At 37.0% G+C, this 18,295-nt stretch overlaps 5 protein-coding genes across 6 annotated transcripts; 4 read left to right on the forward strand and 1 right to left on the reverse strand.

Moving 5' to 3' along the window:
* The first annotated feature begins 528 nt into the window (after window positions 1–528).
* Window positions 529–2,910, forward strand: LOC132201181 (periodic tryptophan protein 1 homolog). Of its 2 annotated transcripts, none has more exons than XM_059627143.1 (10): window positions 529–768; window positions 900–958; window positions 1,026–1,135; window positions 1,205–1,384; window positions 1,435–1,527; window positions 1,723–1,909; window positions 1,966–2,124; window positions 2,180–2,288; window positions 2,342–2,666; window positions 2,719–2,910. In XM_059627143.1, exons 1-10 carry the CDS (start codon window positions 706–708, stop codon window positions 2,865–2,867), a joined length of 1,434 nt encoding a protein of 477 aa, XP_059483126.1. In that variant the 5' UTR covers window positions 529–705; the 3' UTR covers window positions 2,868–2,910. The 2 variants fall into 2 exon arrangements, with proteins under 2 accessions (XP_059483126.1, XP_059483125.1); XM_059627142.1 differs by having other exon boundaries at window positions 531–768; window positions 1,720–1,909; window positions 2,719–2,909.
* A 31-nt stretch (window positions 2,911–2,941) lies between these two features.
* On the reverse strand, window positions 2,942–3,634 carry LOC132201674 (transmembrane protein 216-like). Its single transcript, XM_059628030.1, has 3 exons — window positions 3,427–3,634; window positions 3,296–3,367; window positions 2,942–3,235 (listed from the first exon to the last, which is right to left on the reverse strand). Exons 1-3 carry the CDS (start codon window positions 3,448–3,450, stop codon window positions 2,942–2,944), a joined length of 390 nt encoding a protein of 129 aa, XP_059484013.1. The 5' UTR covers window positions 3,451–3,634.
* A 189-nt stretch (window positions 3,635–3,823) lies between these two features.
* On the forward strand, window positions 3,824–7,163 carry LOC132199983 (histone-lysine N-methyltransferase SMYD3). The gene is made up of 11 exons (XM_059625119.1): window positions 3,824–3,956; window positions 4,074–4,381; window positions 4,518–4,585; window positions 4,749–4,852; window positions 4,907–4,976; window positions 5,028–5,155; window positions 5,207–5,383; window positions 5,437–5,619; window positions 5,673–5,793; window positions 5,873–6,035; window positions 6,237–7,163. The coding sequence occupies exons 2-11, from the start codon at window positions 4,248–4,250 to the stop codon at window positions 6,430–6,432; spliced, it is 1,344 nt and encodes a 447-aa protein (XP_059481102.1). The 5' UTR covers window positions 3,824–3,956; window positions 4,074–4,247; the 3' UTR covers window positions 6,433–7,163.
* Window positions 7,164–7,489: 326 nt separating this feature from the next.
* On the forward strand, window positions 7,490–10,209 carry LOC132201180 (putative fatty acyl-CoA reductase CG5065). Its single transcript, XM_059627141.1, has 9 exons — window positions 7,490–7,621; window positions 7,884–8,208; window positions 8,274–8,522; window positions 8,722–8,867; window positions 8,935–9,044; window positions 9,105–9,291; window positions 9,367–9,615; window positions 9,689–9,946; window positions 10,028–10,209. The coding sequence occupies exons 2-9, from the start codon at window positions 8,020–8,022 to the stop codon at window positions 10,146–10,148; spliced, it is 1,509 nt and encodes a 502-aa protein (XP_059483124.1). The 5' UTR covers window positions 7,490–7,621; window positions 7,884–8,019; the 3' UTR covers window positions 10,149–10,209.
* A 1,867-nt stretch (window positions 10,210–12,076) lies between these two features.
* On the forward strand, window positions 12,077–18,094 carry LOC132199249 (anoctamin-4-like). Its single transcript, XM_059623835.1, has 20 exons — window positions 12,077–12,285; window positions 13,469–13,591; window positions 13,644–13,831; window positions 13,881–14,057; window positions 14,154–14,252; window positions 14,367–14,396; window positions 14,474–14,637; window positions 14,848–14,953; window positions 15,018–15,128; window positions 15,192–15,397; window positions 15,455–15,621; window positions 15,674–15,891; window positions 15,948–16,112; window positions 16,165–16,308; window positions 16,367–16,536; window positions 16,588–16,727; window positions 16,797–17,002; window positions 17,061–17,166; window positions 17,223–17,404; window positions 17,711–18,094. Exons 1-20 carry the CDS (start codon window positions 12,249–12,251, stop codon window positions 17,963–17,965), a joined length of 2,994 nt encoding a protein of 997 aa, XP_059479818.1. The 5' UTR covers window positions 12,077–12,248; the 3' UTR covers window positions 17,966–18,094.
* Window positions 18,095–18,295: the final 201 nt, after the last annotated feature.

Raw genomic sequence — 18,295 nt, forward strand, 5'->3', positions numbered from 1 at the left:
GCGAGTTTAAAAAAAATGCAGAAATTCATTCAGCACTAAGCCAGTCAACTGCGAGTTATTCGACTCATTCAGCAATTTTTCTGGCAAATTTTTAAAAAAAATCTGTTGCCTTAATATTTGGCATGCAAACAAGACATCCGCTAGAGGTTTTTAAAATTACAGCAGACCGCAGATTAGGGTCAGTTAGTTCTTACATAATTTTTCAACGAGGTTGAACCAGGGTTGAACCCAGTTTAGATTTTTCAAGCAATAACAATGGGCAAAGTAATTATGCTCATACAGGAATTTCTCAAACTTTTATAATCATTTTGTTAATTTACTCAAAGTTTTTCCGTGCAAGGCTCAAAAGGTTTAATGTTTAATATTTTTCGATCCACAAATTCCACAAACCCCACAACCACGACGCGCTATTGTAGCAAGATACGCGCTGATCCGCGCTTTTATTATCGTTTTATTTTCTGGTCACGAGATGGAGTCTTTTTTGGCGATGGTGTGGTGCGTGTGGTGGAATCTGAAGGTGAGGAGGTAGCTTCATGTTTGTCGGAACTCGGAAGGAGGATCCAAAACAAACAAAGCAACTGCAACCACGTGTGAAGTGTGAATTATCAGAAATCAGAAAGGGTTTGGAAAATTTTCAAACCCAAGAAACCTCAGTCGCAAAAAAGGGCGAACATTTACTGAAACGTTCATTCTACTAATTGTAAAATGAATTTTGTATCTTGTGTGTCGTGGGTCAAGAAAGGAGCTGCCAAAAGTCTGCCCGACAAGGTACATAATTATATGCATTGAATAAAAATTACTGAGAGATGAGAGAATTATAATATTATTATTTTTGGATGTCAAGAGTAGTTAAATGACCTTTCTCCTTTTTTAATCAATTTCCATATTTCTCTCCGCAGATCAAGCTAAATGACGATGAACTAAAAGAGATTGTCCAAGAGGCAACGTCCAATCTGGAGTACGTGCACATTTATTAATTATAAAAAAAATGTGTTATTCATAATTTATATTCTTCTTAATTTCAGTGATGAGGATGATGAGTCTGGAGAGGAGAATGAAGTTGTCAATAGTTCCAACAATTCTGCAAACCCCACAAGCGATGAATTCAATTTTGGTGACTACGACGGGGAGTCTTGTAAGAAAAATTCTTACATGAAAATGGAGTAATTGAATATCATTAAATAATTCTTGATTTTCTTTACAGTTCAATCAAATGCTCTTTCACTGGGAGGACTTGCTGTTTTTGAAACTCCGAGGGGCGAACCAGAGGTTCGAATAGTTGACGAAGCTGACAGTGACGAGGAGGACTTTGAAATTAAACCAGAAGACAATCTGATCATTTGCGGACATGTAGAGGACGATCAAAGCACCATGGATGTTTATGGTATAGATAATTGATTATTAAACTGACAAATACTAACACCCAGGTTTTAGTTTACAATGAGGATGAGGGCTACCTCTATGTGCACCACGACATAATTCTTCCAACGATGCCTCTGTGTTACGAGTGGCTCAATCATGAACCAGGTGATATTTCGTATAATATCCAAATCATAAATGAAAATGTTTTTCCTAGCTTTTTTTTTTTTACAAAAAATACTTAAAAAAATTTTAATTGGAATTTTCAAGCAAATTCGCTAACAGAGAGTACCATTTTCAAATTTTGATTTTTTTTCCATTTTGAGAGCTAAAATTATTTTTGTGCACAATTTTCTTAAGGAGATGGTTCAGTAACCAATCTTATTGCTGTTGGAACAATGTCCCCTGTGATTGAGGTGTGGGACCTGGATATTGTTGATAGTCTCGAGCCCTCCTTCAGATTAGGCAAAAAGGCGAGCAAGAAGAAGAAGATTGAAGGTGTAGGGCACAAAAAGTCTGTGCTCTGCATGGCGTGGAACAAGCATTTGAGGTACAAGCATTCAAAATCCTTTAATTTCAATGTATCATGTTAATAAATTTTTGCAGCCACATTTTGGCAAGTGGGTCTGCAGACAAAAGCATAATTTTGTGGGATTTGGACAACGCTACCCCATCCACAAAGTATTCCTATTTTGGTGCCGAAGTGCAGTCAATTCAGTGGCACCCAAAACAGCCCCACGGACTTTTGACTGGCAGCTGTGACAAGTAATACTTGCTTTCTCTTTAAAATGATTCTTGCTAAATTTGCCTTGAAAATTAGGACTGTTCGTCTGTTTGATTGTCGGACAGACAGCATTTTCAATGAGTGGAATCTGCCAGGAGAAGTTGAGAAAGTAGTTTGGAACCACTTCGAGGAGTACAATTTTCTAGTAGGTATTTTAGAAAATTACAGATAAGATTTAAAAAAACTTCAATTATTTAGGCCAGCTCCGATTCGGGTCATGTTTTCTATTACGACGTTAGAAACAAAGAGCCCGTCTGGTCTCTTGAGGCCCATTCCAAGGAGGTGACTGGTTTGTCATTGAGTTGTTCTTGTCCTGGACTTTTGGTGACCGGCTCAATGGATGGAAAAATGGCTGTCTGGGACATGCTGACAGGAGAGCCAGAGAAAATTGATGAGAAGGATATGGGCGTTGGTGCTATTGTGGCTCTTAGCACCTCTCCCGACTCCCCGTTTGTTGTCTGTGTTGGTGGTGATAAGAAGGACAACAACTTCACAGTTTGGCAGATGGAAAATAGTGAAGCTGGTAAGAATTTTAGGAAAAAAATTGACAATGGCCTGACACTTTGGTTTAACAGTACGCAGTAGATTCTCGAACAGAGGCTTGATTTCTTTATCGGAAGAGTCTATGGAAGCAGAAGAGGCAACTGAAGACATGCAAAACATGGATTTGGCCAGGCCTGGTCCGTCAGTTGAAAAGAAGAAGAAAAAGAAGGCAAATAAGTAATTGGGAAGGTATTTTGGTAATAAAATCAACCAAAAATTAATATAAAAAAGTATAAAATTCATATTTATTACAATTCATCTACCAATCAATTCAACAGCCCCCAAAACAAATTCTATTAATTGCATGCCAAGTTGAATGATGCAGAGAATAAGTTCCAGGCGCAGAACATAGTTTTGCCACGCAGCAAAGTAAATAACTGCCAGAGATGATGGAATGCACAGAGCCAGAGACACGGCCATTCTGTTTTGCATATTTGTTAGGTTCGCTTTTTGTCCCTCGAGAAGTCTGAAGGATTCAATCACTCCGAGCAAAATCAATAAGATGCCGTCTATCCACATTCCAGAACTTGGGTAGGGAAGGTGCATTCCCTGTAGTAATGTAAATTTAAGTTTGTTATGATCTCGATAATCTCAGTAATTAATTTATACCTTAAATATAAGCAGCCCAAATTCGCAAAGCATGAACATTCCAAAGTAAAAGGTGGACAGGTAAAGCAATATCTGAGTTAAATTAATTTCAATTATAAATAAGAAAATTAATATGATAGTTGTAATTTCACCTGCAGGGTTAATGACGAGCCCATCTTCGTCTAATTTTCAGGATTTTTTGTGTGCTTCTTTAATAATTGTTAGTTTTTCAAAAGAGACAAAACCTCAAGTCAACTTCAACTCTATTTTTATAACTTCAGCTCAGGAATGTGGCGCCCTTGGTGTTTTATCTGTCAAATTGTCTTTTTCACCCTCCGCTAGATGTCGGGGTTCAATGTTATTAGCCAGGCGTACTTTCAATATTTGGTTGTTCTTTTGTAACTTATACACAGAGAGCTGTTCAGATCTTTAACCTCAATTAATGTGTAAATAAATCGATAATAATTATTACTTTACGGGGTGCATTGCATATTGTTAAAACTTGAGTGAAACGTAAAGAGGTATTATATACAACACATAGCTTTGTTTAAGCGCTCTACACATTTCAAATGAACATCGTACGGAGTTTTCATTGGTCAGATGTGGAGGGGTAAATTACAAGGGCACGCATATGATTGGTTAACAGAATTAAGTCCAGCTGAGAGCAACGAAACGCACACGGGTACGTTTAGTCCATGTCTTTGTTTGAAATTAGAGATCTATTTTGGTCTCGTGGTTCACGTACGCGCGCCCTTTTAGAAGATTTTTTTGGTGCCATCAATTAACGTCTTGCCGACAGGAAAGTGTTTCTCGAGACCCATTTAATTGGCCGGTGCGAGCGCAGTCAAGTGAGTCACTCGCCGCGCGGTGCTCTTGCAAGTTGGACAGACGCATTTCGATTGCTCCAAGTGTCAAGACACAGATTTCATGTTTTGACTGGGCTGTCTATTAATGATCAACAGAAGAAGCGAACATGAAGTCAAAAGTATTGCTTGATAAACACGACGAGCCAGTCAAGAAGGGCACAACCTTGCTGACGGCCAAGCCCTTCGCCTACGTGCTCAAGTCCAAACTTCAGGGACAGAGATGTGATTTTTGCTTCAAAAGGTATGCAAATAATGATAATTTGATATTTCTGCATTTTTAAATTTTATATCAAATTTAAAAAGAAACAGGACAAATTTATATGTATGCATAATTTAAATTAAATCTCTTTGCATAATATTGTGTGTTTATTTTTAAGAACTGACGTGAGGAGGTGCTCTGGTTGCCGGTTTGTACATTATTGTGGACAGGTCTGCCAAAGAGAAGGTTAGTCATCAATGACAAATTATATTGATTTATTTTATTTTTTATAATTTTATTATCAATAACATGAAATTTGAATAAATGACATAAGATATAAATTTAATTTTAGACCTGCAGAGGCGGGAAGTGAAATAGTTTATTTATGTATGAAATTTTCTATTTTTAGCTTGGCCTGAGCACAGTGCTGAATGTGCTGGTTTTAAGAAAGTTGCACCTCGAATAGTCCCAGACTGCGCTCGCTTAATGGGCAGGATAATTATGAAGTTAAAGGTTGTAAAATATTTAAATTGTAGGCTAATATATAAGATTTTTTCAATTTTTTAGAAAGGAGGTGATGAAGAAAAGGGTCAAATCACCAGCATTAGATACAGAAAGTTTAAGGATTTGATGTCCCGTATGTTATCTTTCATCATTAATTAAAAAAATCTTCTCAGACTTCTTGTAGATTATTCCGATTTGAAAAACGATGCTAAGAGAATGGAACATTTTGAGTCTTTGGTAGCAGTTTTGAGTGCGTACCTTGGCCAAAACAATTTACCAAACACCGTTGAGCTTATGGGAATCTTCGGAAGGGTAAAAATCAATATACAGATTAATTATTTTTACATAATAAATTGTTCGCAGATTTGCGTCAACAGCTTCAACATCCTTGACACTGACATGATCAGTTTGGGCACTGGCATTTACTTGGCTGCTACCATCATTGACCACTCATGTCGGCCGAACGCAGTAGCTGTTTTCGAAGGCACAACTATTTATATTCGCTCCACTCAGGATATGCCAAGTCTAGATTGGACAAAGGTGCGTTTAAAAATAAATATTATTTTTAAATGAAACTGACTTAAAAATTGCAGATAAGAATCTCATACATTGATCTCTTGAGTAGCTCTCACGACAGGAGAAAAGAGCTGCATGCAAATTACTATTTTCTGTGCGATTGCGCCCACTGTGCTGATGTTGACAGTGAGAGCAAATTTCTCAACTCAATGCAGTGCAGCAATTCTGGCTGTGACGGTGCCATCCCATTTGCACAGAAGGTTTCATCAATATTAGATTTGGGAAACTCAGTTTTAATAATGCAAATTCTTAGGAGGACGACCACCTGAAATGCCCAAAGTGCACACAGCAAGTGAAACCGTCGCGAATTGCTGATTATCAAGAAGCTGCTACATTCACTCAGGAACAGTTGGAAAACATGAAAGACGTTGCTTGTATCCTTTACGACTAAATTTTGAATGCTTATTTGTGACCATCACCAAAATTTATTTTCCTTAAATTGAAGTTTTAAAGATCTGGATGTTTGTCGAGTTGTCTTAAGAAAACAAGGCGACCTGTTCCACCCTCTGAACCTTCTGCGAGCCAAGACTCTGGATTCAGCTTTTGAAAGTGCTATTGAACTACAGCAATGGGAAGATGCTGCTGACTGTGGTCGTAGTCTGTTACCTGCCTACCAGTGAGAACTTTTCATTTAACAGCCATTTGCAAAATCTAAAAATGAGCCCATTTACACCATCCCATTGTCTCTATTCTTGTAATACTTGAACGCTCATTAGACCTTGGTCATTAAATGCTTTTACTTTCTTTAATTTGTCTTTGCATACGAGCCAATCTTTAATCAGCAGAAGTTCTAATTAGATTTTAACTTTGTCCTTAGCCACTATTACGGCCCAACTCATCCATTGGTTGGAATTCTCTATCTCAAGTTGGCGAAGATTCAAAACCTCACTGGCAGCAGCGAGGCCTTTGAAAATGCCAAGAAAGCAGAAAGTATAATCACCATCACGCATGGAAGAAACAGCAGTCTGTACAGAGAACAACTGCTACCCCTAATGCATCAACTGAGAAGTTAAATAGGAACTGTGAAATTTTTTTGAAGCATATTTTTCCAGTGGCCAGTTTTATTAAGCCACAAAAGTAGGGACGTGTCTGTGACACATATTTTTTACCATAGTTTAATTTTTCTTTATTTAAAAAGCTGACTTAAAAAGTGGCTAAATTCCAAAAATCATAATATTTTATAAAAAATTTCCCAGTACATAAATGTTTTCCTGTTGAACAAATATTTCATGTTCAAACAATTTTTTTATGCTTCATGTATAACTGCATTAAAATATTTGTTTGAAATGGATTCAAATATTTACTTGTTAATCAACTGAATGCTCTTAACAAGGGGTTATATTTCACTGTATATATTTTGTTTGTTGATTTGCTTTGCCCGGATTTTTAAAAATTTATTGAAAACGGAGTTTTATTTCATTTTTGAGGAAATTAATTATATTAAAAAAATAGCAATTGGAAAATAATCCCCTCTCTTGTTTTATTCATCCAATTTTTGTTTATTTTTATAAAAAAAAATATGTAAAATATAAAGTGAGTTAGCAAGAAAACTTTTAGTGGTAAGTAATTGTAGGAAAAAAATATACCAGGAAAAAACATATATGTAATATAATTAGATACATGATGACCTCGACTTAGTTCTTGGTTCCAGGTACTTTTCTTTTCGCTGTAAGGCCTGCTGATAATATTTATATGTATATACTTTTTCTTTGGAAAATCTTGTACTGGAACAAAAAATTATTAGAGAAATTGTTATTTTTTTGAAAAAATAATAATTGCATTATTTAAACAAATCAAAGAATATTGATTGTATTCATTAAAAAAAAATTGGTTTAAAAATTTTTACATTTTGGCATTTATTAAACTTGAAGTTAATCAGTTTTATTTTCTGTGGCTTCGAGTGATGAAGTGCTAAAAATATAATTATAAAATTTTAAATTTGCAAAGTGCGCTGGCATTCACTGCAAAAAGCACCTCCTGCCAGCCACTTGTGGGTCAGGTGCATTGCGCTGGTCATGCATGTACTCTAATTGGGATTGAATACAGTTACATGCAGTTCATAAAGTACGTGCGCAAGCGAGAGTGCAGCAGCCTTGAATGTAAGTAAGATGCAGTTGAGTGCAATGCAACTTGCAGTTGAATAGTGCTCCACTGCTCTTTCTTGGAGAACCATGACACACTAGTGCAGCTCCGCAGCGTGAGGTAATAATATATCATCATATACACAGGATAATAGAAACTAGCAATTTTAAAAATTTGTTTTTAAATTTAATAAAAAGAAAATAAGTTTTTTGAATGTTTGTATTGAATCTAAGTAAATAATTTTCTGGGAAAATCGTGATATTATTTATTATATCTTTATACTAGTTTTGAATGCTTGCGTGAATTTGCATTTTTAATTTATATAATCGATTTTAAAATAGGCACCAACATTCAAATGCATTACTGACATTATGAATTGCAGGAGGTACAAGGACGTGGGAAATTGTCTGCATCCTGCACTGCCTCTTATTGCATTTCCGCAAGATGCAATATGCATAAGCTGGTAATCAAGTGATTTCAGTTCGCATTTTGCACTTGCACGCTCAAGAGTTCCAGCTATGACTGAGGTCAGCGATTTTTTCCGCGGCCGCAGTGTTTTCATCACAGGCGGCACTGGGTATGTTGGAAAAGCCGTGGTGGAAAAACTCCTTCGATCGTGTCCCACGATCGGTACTATTTTCCTTCTGATCCGACCCAAGAAGGGTCTCAATCCTCAAGAACGACTAATTCATCTATTCACTTGTCCTGTAAGGTTTTAGCACTATAAATGGAGCTGCAAAAAAATTCAAACCGAGTAAAATTGCACTTTTAGATTTTTGGCCCTTTATTAGAAGCGCGACCAGATGTTATATCGAAGGTGGTGCCGGTGCTTGGTGACCTGATGCAACCTGAGCTTGGTATCAGTGTGAATGTGCAAACGGAGCTGCAGCAAAAGGTCTCTGTGGTTATACACTCGGGAGCAACAGTTAGATTCAGCGACTCCATGAAAACTTGCACGCAAATTAACGTAAGCGGCACAAAATGTGTTATCCAGCTCGCAGCCAATTGGCCATTGGTCAAGGTAAGCTTTTTTTGAAAAAGGAAAAAATAAATTCATATATTAACGAGGGAATTAAATTAATTGTCATTAGACAAGGTTGGTGGAATTTTTATTAAATAAATTATTATATTAATTAAAATAAATTATTAAATCTTTTCTAACTTAGAATAATAAAATATAATAATGATAGTAATAACAACGGATTGATTGCTATGTATAGGCTGTTGTGCATGTTTCTACTGCGTTTTGTCCCTTTCCGCAAGAGACGATTGAGGAAAAAATTTACGACGTGCCTATTGAACCAGAGAGGTTGATGCAATGTGCGGAATGGATGTCGGAGGAGCAGCTTGATTGCGTTACTGCGAGGTGCTAATAATTTCACGGCTCTTCTCAGCAAAAGTTTTGATATCTTTTATCTATTCTTTGAATTCAGCATTTGCAGCGATTGGCCGAACCCATACAGTTACACTAAGAACACAGCGGAGGTTTTGGTAAAACAATACAAAGATCAACTTCCGTTGGTGATCGTACGGCCTTCAATCGGTACAAGAATCTAGACAAAATAAATTAACACCATCAAGTTTAAATGCTTTTTTTCTGTAGTGATTTGCACTAAAGACGAGCCTCTGGATGGATTTTGCGATACTTTTGTCGGCGTTGGAGGCATAATGTTCGGCGGGGCTGTCGGGATAGTCAGGACCATGCCTGGAATCAAGGAACAAGCCCTGGATATAATTCCACTGGACATGGTTGTAAACTCCATTATCCTGGCCGCGTACAACGTAGCAAGGTATGCAGTTGCACTGCTATACTTTTTATAAAAACAAGATATTATAGATAATAAATTTGAAAAAAAAAAAAATAGGAATCCTTCAACGGACGTTAAAGTTTATAACGTGGTATCATCGGCAAGAAACCCTATAAACTATGACGTTCTTGAGAAAAACGCGCGCCGTGATTTGATTCACGACGCGCCTTTTGACAACGCTATGTGGTACCCGCTGATGTACTATCAAACCAGCAGATTGCAGTTCAGATTGATCAGATTTTTGTTGCACTCCCTGCCAGCATTTCTCTTTGACCTTTGGTTTGGAATTACTGGAAAACCCTTCAGGTATGATAAAAAAAAATGAAACCGTCAGTGAAAGGTAAAATTATAATATATTATTAAAAAAAAAAAATTATAGATTGGGTGATATTTACGATAAATTGCACCTGAATATGGACGCCGTTTGGCACTTTATGTTAAGAGACTTTGATTTCAAAGACGCAAACCTCCGAGATTTGATAGCCACCTGCAGTCCGGAAATCAGGAAGGTATATGCATGCGACGTGGACCAGATAGATTGGTCCTCGCTTTGTCGCAGCTACAATCTCGGCGCCAGGAAATATCTTCTCAAACAAGATCCATCTACCATTCCTGCAGCGAGACGAAGAATGAAAAGGTATAATTTGTTCAAATATCAAAACAAAATTATTTTTAGAGTTGCAGATAATATCTTGATTCTTTATAATTAAAATTTCAGACTGTTTATCGCGCACTGTGCATTCAAACTCATTATGTTCTTGGTATTTATGAGGATTTTGTACAGCATGACCCTTGGATTAATGAGCTCTCACGACTACATTACAGCCAACTTTTTTTGATTCCTAAATGTGTTATTTTTTTAGCCTCTGTTTAATGTCCATATCAATAAATCTATTTCATTTTAGGCGCCTTGCGATATGATTTATTAAAACTTAACCTTTAAAACCGGATTATCTTTTCACAATATAAATGAATTTAAATGGCCAATTATTACTTCATTAGAGTTTGAAAGGCCAATGTCTTGGTTGCTGCGGTCTTCATGGCAGAGAATAAATTAAACTATGCCCTATTGAAAATAGTGAGATAAAAATGAGATGATTTTTTTGCTCGCCATATGGAATTATTTTAAAATTCAAATGACCCTAATGATTGCATATTATATAATTTTAAGTTGAATTGTGCGAAAAAAGACCCCCGTTTACAGCAAAGCACAGAAAGATAACATTTTTGAATCACTATCTACATCACCTAAAAAAATGACTTAATGGCGTATCGCTGCCCTCTTTCAAATACCCAAGCGGAAAATCACTTTTATCATTTTTAAGATTTTTTGTAAACATGGCAGACATAGTTCTTTTTGTTGCTCGCAGTGTGACGGTAATTTTATCGACTGGCATGTGGTTCCCAATATTTATTTATTTGCTTACCCCTGTTGATTTTGACCCAGTGGCATATTTAGATCGATAAAGCATTAAGATTTCATGCGCCTGTGTCTCCAGAGCCGCGCGTAGTCTAGTTTATTGGCCGCCAACACTTACCACGTTCGCGCATAATAAAAAGCGTTACCTTCAAATTTGTGGCCAAAAGAAGATAAATAGGCACCCCAATATTCAGTGACTTTCCAAGGGCAAAACTTTTTACTTGAAAAATATGCAAAATAATAACATTTCATTTCAAAATTTTAATGAGGGCATATTTATTGTGACTGTTCAGAAGCTATTTTAACTATGTGACTAAATAAAAATGAACTTTTTTCCACGCCTACCAGTTTACTATTCTTGAGTGTAATTTGAATTCAATTTTCAAGTCAAGCATATTGCATATTATATGTAGAATATAGATCTATAATGTGTAGGCTTTTAAAATTCATAGATCCATACGCAAACCCATCATCCAGTAGTTCCATTTGAATATGAGAATTTTGGCTGCGTCATTCATGTCGTAAACAGTCGTAAAGAAAGTAAAAAATTAATGTGCTGGAAAATATGAAACAACAATTTAATTTATAGAGGAAAGACTTCATTTATAATATTGTTTGCAAAATGCAAGGATCCACTACACGATGTTGATTATTTTTGCTCTCTTACTTTGCTGATGAAAATGAGAACATTAATCATTGACATACACCTGCACAGTGGCGTGATCTTTTGAATTCAAACACGCATTGGCCGCGTTGTCCGGCGCAATTTATTATTTAGATGCACCCTTGCATGACTAACCTTTGTCATTTGCGAACTTCCAGCAACAACTATGGGGATTGGGGATGACGTGTTGTTTCACTCCACCCTTGATCTGCTACTAGTGTAGGACAAAAACAGTAGTCACAGGTGCACTGCTGTGCTCAGAAATATTTCATCAAATTTTCTTTGTTTATATATGCACGTGGTTGAAATTACAAGACACGCCTGTAATTAATTTGATCAATTCAAAATGCACCCCTTTGACGTTCCTATGTTTTTCGCGTAGAAAAACTGTTCCCACAATAACATAAAAAATAAAGTAAAATGAAATAAAGGAAAAGTGTGAAAATGTTTCTGCTTGCAAAGAAATGACAATGAATATGGCGGTGATAGAATTATATAAAGGCCAAGGTCCTCTCTTTGCATTGTGGAGTGACGGGTAAAAAGGAAGGATGAGGGGCTGCGCCACTTTCAGCGATGACAGGAATCGACGCTGTCAGCAGTTATACATAATTACAATAGACGGCTGTTCGTTTCATTGATTAGAATTCCGTCGCCTCGCAAACGCTCAGCAGCAAATAATTTTTTCTCCAGGCAGACAAATTTGCTAAACGAAAAAGTTTATTACTTTACGACTTGCGCCGCGGTTTTAGAGTGTAATTGGAACCAAGGGACTCGGTGGAGCTGAACGTGGTGGGGAACACATGGCTACTGAAAAGCCCAGGAGCGCCTCAGTGCTCGGCGGGTGGACTACGTGACATGACCTCAAGGGTTTCGCACCACCAACACTCCTCCGGTAAGTAATTTGCAATGTTTGTTAATAGCATAGCACGTTAGTTTTAATTTAAATTATTCAAATTAATATAAAAATTATTATTCCTATCTTTTTTAAAAAACTTTTACCCCTTTTTTGATTTGTTAAAAAGGGCAAAACAGAGGGAGGAATGACGATTATATGAAATTCGGATGAATAAATTTATTGAAAGACGTCAATGTAAATTTAAATTTTGGTTGCTTTTTACTACACAAAGCTAAGAGTGCTACAATGAAAAAAAAAAAAAAAGAAATAAAGCTTCCTGTTAACAGACGTCACTTGGTTTTGATTAGATTCATGCCTTGTGATGCGAAAGAGGGATTCAACATTAGAACGTCGAATTAAAATTACTTGCTCTTCCACCGGTGACTTGAACAAAATACTATTGACGAAAATAAATTGATAATATTGATGAAGGCGGAAAAATACATATATTTTGCAAAGAGTGCGACGAGGCGATAATTTATTTTATTGGTCGATATGCTGCAAAACCCAATAGCCTTGAGGAGTGGCAAATAAAAAGAAGCGTGCAAATCGAATTAGTCACGGATAATATGGCAGTTCCGGCAGTTTTTGTAAATGCATCCGATTCTGAATAGTGTTTTTTATTAAAGCTTGCGCTTACCACAAGCAGTCAAATAATTAATTAGTCAGTTAAAATTGTAATTAAAATATCCAACAAATTTACAATTTGGCAAGTCATAATACTTGCTCTTTATCCCCTGAGCAGCCCCTGAGTATATCTAAATTGTTTTCTTTGGCGTAACCAATTTTTATAGACAATGCAAAATTATTTAAAGTATTAATTGCAAAGAAATCGGCAAAGGGGTGAATTAGAGGTTCTTGCCTGATATATATATTAATTATGCTCTAAATATAATTGAAAAACCTTGTTAGCTATCAAAATGAGTCATTTGAATTTCATGCACTCACATAATCACAATCAAATGTTGATCTTTTGCGAGAGAAAAAATGAATTGAATCTTGTGTGTAAAAAATGTTTTGTGATAGTTAAGAAGAACAAAAATTTAAAATCTTTGTTAATTAATTTAGTAAACAAAGCATATTGAGCATAATTAAATTTTTAACTTTCAGTCTGCTAAAATTAGTCTTTGTTCATAAATTCATTTCAGAGATACATTAAATAGGAGAAAAATTATTTCAGCAAAAATTGAGGATGGGGTGCTGGGAAAAAGTGAGCTTTGGCGGCGTTCGTATGGGGAGCCTGTTAGCCATGACTTCCAAGAGCAAAATGACGATTTTTCAGGTCAGCAAACAAGTTCAGAAGGTAAATTTAGGATATTGAGCGGCGAGGAAAAACAAAATAAATTAATGTTAAGGTACTGGGGTTCATGAACGGGCTTCAACGGACGACTCTGCCCTTCCAGGTACGCCTAGCAGTCTTGACACTCCAACTAGGGATTTATTCTCGCGGCCAAAATCAGCAAACAGGGTTAGTTGGAGGACGGCCCAATGGCAACGTCCACACAACTCATCCGGCACACAGCTTTGGAAACCGCAGGTAAAAGTAATAGCACAAAAATAAATATATAAGACTGGTAAAAAAATATTTTTAGGACGAGGATTCGCAGAGTCTATTGTTCCGAGACGGCATTCGACCCATCGACTATGTGTTGGCATACGAAGAGGGCGACACCCTTGACATTGCTGAAGAGAGAAGGCGTGAGAAAAGGGAAACATTTGAGAAGAACCTCATGGCTGAAGGATTGCAGCTCGAGTTGGAGAGGAAAGAGGTCAGACTGTGTAATTAGTTGGGAGCTGCATTCTCCCAACAGGAGGAAAGGAAACACATTTTTTCATTTTTTTTTTTTTTTTTTTTTTTTTTACAGGACTCGTTTGACAGGAGGACTTATTTTGTCAAGATCCACGTTCCTTGGAGGGTGATGCGGAGGTACGCCAGTATAATGAACCTCAAGATGCCCATTAAGGTTTGTGTTTCGCTTTTTCAACCGAATTGATTTTGCCAGTTTTGACGTCGCGCACTTTTATAATCTAATGAAATCAAAAATCTACAATTCAATTTAAATTTTTACACGCAACAGAGGTTCATCACTGTGTCCTCTAGCACTTGGGTAAGGTTGGAAATGAGTGAATGAAATTCCAAATTGTAGAGATCTCATTAAAAGTGGTTGATTAATTTTTTATTCAGATGAATAACGGGTGCCAAGAAGAAGAAATTCCGAAAGAAAGTGAGAGTGAAATCGCGCCGAGACAAAGCGCGATGAGGAGATTCAGTGCTATGTTAGGACTTGAACTGGAGAGGCAGGAGCCTTCTTTCTACGCGTCCGCTCTTGCGAAACCAAAAGAAGAGAAGTGAGTATGCAATCGGCGTGACAGCACTGTTATGCGGTGCAGTATCTCTTAATTGACAGGGTGAAAAATAATGAGAAGGGAATGACTGCAGTGATTGAGGATAAATATAAAAGAAATTAAATTATTATTATGAAAGATGATAAAATATTCTCGTATTAGAAAAAAATCTTTTCGTCAAAGAAATTTTAAATCAAAATATTATTTTTCCAGGTTCGTAGTAAAAGACCGAGAGTTGGATTACACCTCAGCTCAAAGAAGTCAAGTGGCTTGGCAAATAATGATGCGGTGCCGTTATGATGATCACGACAAAGAAAAGGTAAAATATTTAATATAAATATATTTATAATTTTAGGTCAATTCCTCCTTGCTTTTAATTTAAGGTTGGGATTCGGAGGCTTTTAAATAATCAAACATTTCTGGCGGCGTACCCTTTACACGAGGGCAGGTACGACAAAGATCCCCCAGAAGGCGTGGACAGATTGGACAGAAGGGTTGCTTTTTCATCTCCAAACGTGTACGTTTTTATAACCGTGCTCTCCTCTTGACATTTGTAGATTTTGTACATGAACTGGGCGAGAGCGGGGTCTTGGTACAAAAGGCAACCCTTGTGGCAAGTGCGCAAGTATTTCGGCGACAAAATTGGTCTGTACTTTGCGTGGCTCGGCTTTTACACGGAAATGCTCATTCCAGCAGCAGTCGTCGGCTTTTTGTGCTTTTTGTACGGCTGTTTATCACTTAACTCTGCCGACAACATTCCCAGGTGAAAACGAGAAACACAGAAAAGCCATTTGAAATTATAATTTTTTTTTGTGCACAGCAAGGAAATCTGCGACCCAAAAGGCGCCGGCAACATTACCCTGTGTCCGCTCTGTGACAAAGCTTGCCAATTTCAGCAACTAAAAGACTCGTGTTTTTTTGCCAAAGTCACATATCTCTTTGACAACCCTGCCACAGTTTTCTTCGCCATTTTCATGTCCTTTTGGGGTAAATACAAGATAAAATAAATAAATAATAAAAATAAATAAAAAATATTTAGCGACCACTTTTCTTGAATTATGGAAGAGACGTCAAGCAGTGATTGCGTGGGAATGGGACCTGCAATTTGTGGACGAGGACCAAGAGCCGCGACCTGAGTTTGAAACCACAGTGAAGACATTCAGAATTAATCCAGTTACTGGAAGACGAGAGCCCTTTTTGACGTTTCTGGACAGATCAAGGAGGGTGGTGGCGTCTGGATCTGTTGTTATTTTCATGGTTTGATCTAATTAACTTTAATTATTACTTTTTATGCATGTTTTGATTTTAAAAAGGTTTGCATTGTGATGTGCGCTGTAGTGGGCACTATCCTGTACAGAATCACAGCGGTGGCAGTTTTGTACCGCAATGGAGATTTTTTTATGAAAAGAAATGCCAAACTCATAACTTCCATGTCTGCTGCCGTGATAAATTTGATCATAATCGTTCTTCTAACCAGAGTAAACCATTTCTTAAATTCATGTTTATCTATAATTTATTTAAATTTTCTAGTTTTATCACAGACTGGCGTTGTGGTTGACCAATTTGGAAAATCCGCGCACCCAGACTGAATACGAGGATAGCTTCACGTTCAAAATATTTGTATTTGAATTCATGAACTTTTACTCTTCCTTGATCTACATTGCATTTTTCAAGGTTCTAAATTTGTAAATTATTATTATATATATTTTTAATTCATTTTTTTCAAAATTAGGGCCGGTTTTTCGTCCACCCGGGTGACCAACACGCTCGCAGCTCCGAGTTTCTAAGGTTGAAAGGAGACGTTTGTGACCCAGCAGGCTGTTTATCTGAACTTTGCATTCAACTTGCAATAATTATGGTTGGCAAACAAGGACTTAACAATTTCGTCGAGCTTCTTCTGCCGTAAGATGAAATTATAACAACCGGAAAATTTTAAATTAAATTTATTAACAGGAAATTGGAAAATTGGTGGCGCAAAAGAAGCCATATGGCCAAAACGGAGGACAGAGAAAAGCCCTTGAAAAGATGGGAAGAGGATTATCAGTTGCAGGACAGTGGAAGGCTGGCTTTGTTTCAAGAGTACTTAGAAATGGGTATGAATTTTTGTATAATTATATTATGAGTTCATAATAAATTGTGTTCAATATTTTTTTCTAACGCAGTTCTGCAGTATGGATTTGTGACAATGTTTGTTGCCGCATTTCCTTTGGCGCCACTCTTTGCTTTGCTTAACAACGTGGCTGAACTTCGTTTGGACGCTTACAAAATGTTGACCCAGGCGAGGAGGTCATTGGCAGAAAGGGTTGCCGATATAGGAGCCTGGTACGGAATTCTGCAGGGAGTGACGTACACCGCCGTCGTTTCAAACGTGCGTCATTAATCAATCACAAGAAATTTCTATAGATACAGTTGCATTAAAATTGCAGGCCTTTGTGATCGCGTACACGAGCGACTTCATTCCCCGAATGGTCTTCAAATTCGGATACTCCCAAAGTGGCACGCTTGAGGGCTATATCCAGTCTTCTCTTTCACGTGATATTCTTTAAATATAAATCTTTTTGGCAACCTTTTATTGATCATTATTTTAGTGTTCAACACTACGCATTATTTGGAAGGCATGGGTGCGGAAAGGGCACGAAACGCGTCCAGCCCTCCAGTTTGTTGGTACAGAGGATACAGAAATCCCCCCGGTAGCCCCGACCAATATGACCTGTCACCTCAATATTGGCACGTGTTTGCAGCCAGGCTTGCTTTTGTCGTGGTTTTTGAGGTAATTCTTTTTGATAAAATGAAATTTTAAAATTTATCAAATTCAATTAAAAAAAAATTAATTTACAATTTTTTTTTATCTGCAGGCCGTTAGCGTTGCTCCTAATTTCACATAAATTTTAAGTAAAAAAACTCAATTAATTTCAGAGATCCATTAAATAATCGGCAAATAATTCTGCTACCCCAACAGGCAGAGAGCAAATTAAAAATAAATTTCGTGCTAAGCAGATAAATATCTCACACATTGTTAAGATCAAAAATGAAATAATAAAAATGTTTGTACTCACCGCAATGGTGTGTTTCTCAGCACATCGTGTTTGCCCTGACAGGGATCATGGCGTACGCGATCCCGGACGTTCCTGCTGAGGTGCGAACGCAGATCCAGCGAGAGCGTCTGCTTGCCAAGGAGGCGAAATTTGATTCGAAACGCAGGGATCTCAACAGGTCGGCCAGCGAAGGCACTCCGACGGCCAACGCGCATCCACCGGTGCTTCCCAGCGACTGCACCGTGTTGCAACACCACAAGGTCATCATCCAGAACTCGGTCTGGGATCTCAGCTGAAATTGTCAAAAATCGACTACATTAAATAACTTTTCCACGTTGTCTATAAAAATTTACATGATAATCAAATATATTATGTGACCAAAATAAAATGTAACAACTAACAGAATTTAAACTGAAATTGTTAGAATGTAGCAAATCCTTTTCAAATATATTTAAAAATTTTATTTTAAAATAGTTTTGAATGTTTTATTTATGACTTCATGAATCAATTAAGATTGCATCAGATTATTTTAAATGCTGGATTTTTTTAATTTGCATTTTATGATTTAAATCCTTATTTGTTAACTGAAGTAGCTTGTATTAATGATACACGCTTATTATTTGGCT

This window comes from Neocloeon triangulifer, unplaced genomic scaffold, assembly GCF_031216515.1.
Source record: "Neocloeon triangulifer isolate White Clay Creek 2 clone unplaced genomic scaffold, ASM3121651v1 ptg000014l, whole genome shotgun sequence".
Lineage (NCBI taxonomy): Eukaryota > Metazoa > Arthropoda > Insecta > Ephemeroptera > Baetidae > Neocloeon > Neocloeon triangulifer.

What these genes read in the sequence shown, in the direction of transcription:
- LOC132199249 (XM_059623835.1), top strand. Translation starts at nt 12,249, where the DNA reads ATGACCTCAAGGGTTTCGCACCACCAACACTCCTCCG. An exon ending in TCAAGAGTACTTAGAAATGG is followed by an intron (nt 16,728 to 16,796) that starts GTATGAATTTTT and finishes TTTCTAACGCAG; the next exon opens with TTCTGCAGTATGGATTTGTG. An exon ending in CTTTTGTCGTGGTTTTTGAG is followed by an intron (nt 17,405 to 17,710) that starts GTAATTCTTTTT and finishes TGTGTTTCTCAG; the next exon opens with CACATCGTGTTTGCCCTGAC.
- LOC132199983 (XM_059625119.1), top strand. Translation starts at nt 4,248, where the DNA reads ATGAAGTCAAAAGTATTGCTTGATAAACACGACGAGCCAGTCAAGAAG. An exon ending in CCATCCCATTTGCACAGAAG is followed by an intron (nt 5,620 to 5,672) that starts GTTTCATCAATA and finishes GCAAATTCTTAG; the next exon opens with GAGGACGACCACCTGAAATG. An exon ending in AAACATGAAAGACGTTGCTT is followed by an intron (nt 5,794 to 5,872) that starts GTATCCTTTACG and finishes GAAGTTTTAAAG; the next exon opens with ATCTGGATGTTTGTCGAGTT.
- LOC132201180 (XM_059627141.1), top strand. Translation starts at nt 8,020, where the DNA reads ATGACTGAGGTCAGCGATTTTTTCCGCGGCCGCAGTGTTTTCATCACA. An exon ending in CTTGATTGCGTTACTGCGAG is followed by an intron (nt 8,868 to 8,934) that starts GTGCTAATAATT and finishes CTTTGAATTCAG; the next exon opens with CATTTGCAGCGATTGGCCGA. An exon ending in ATTACTGGAAAACCCTTCAG is followed by an intron (nt 9,616 to 9,688) that starts GTATGATAAAAA and finishes AAAAAATTATAG; the next exon opens with ATTGGGTGATATTTACGATA.
- LOC132201674 (XM_059628030.1), bottom strand. Translation starts at nt 3,450, where the DNA reads ATGGGCTCGTCATTAACCCTGCAG. An exon ending in GCTCGTCATTAACCCTGCAG is followed by an intron (nt 3,368 to 3,426) that starts GTGAAATTACAA and finishes AATTTAACTCAG; the next exon opens with ATATTGCTTTACCTGTCCAC. An exon ending in TTGGGCTGCTTATATTTAAG is followed by an intron (nt 3,236 to 3,295) that starts GTATAAATTAAT and finishes ACATTACTACAG; the next exon opens with GGAATGCACCTTCCCTACCC.
- LOC132201181 (XM_059627142.1), top strand. Translation starts at nt 706, where the DNA reads ATGAATTTTGTATCTTGTGTGTCGTGGGTCAAGAAAGGAGCTGCCAAA. An exon ending in AAGCACCATGGATGTTTATG is followed by an intron (nt 1,385 to 1,434) that starts GTATAGATAATT and finishes CCCAGGTTTTAG; the next exon opens with TTTACAATGAGGATGAGGGC. An exon ending in GATGGAAAATAGTGAAGCTG is followed by an intron (nt 2,667 to 2,718) that starts GTAAGAATTTTA and finishes TTGGTTTAACAG; the next exon opens with TACGCAGTAGATTCTCGAAC.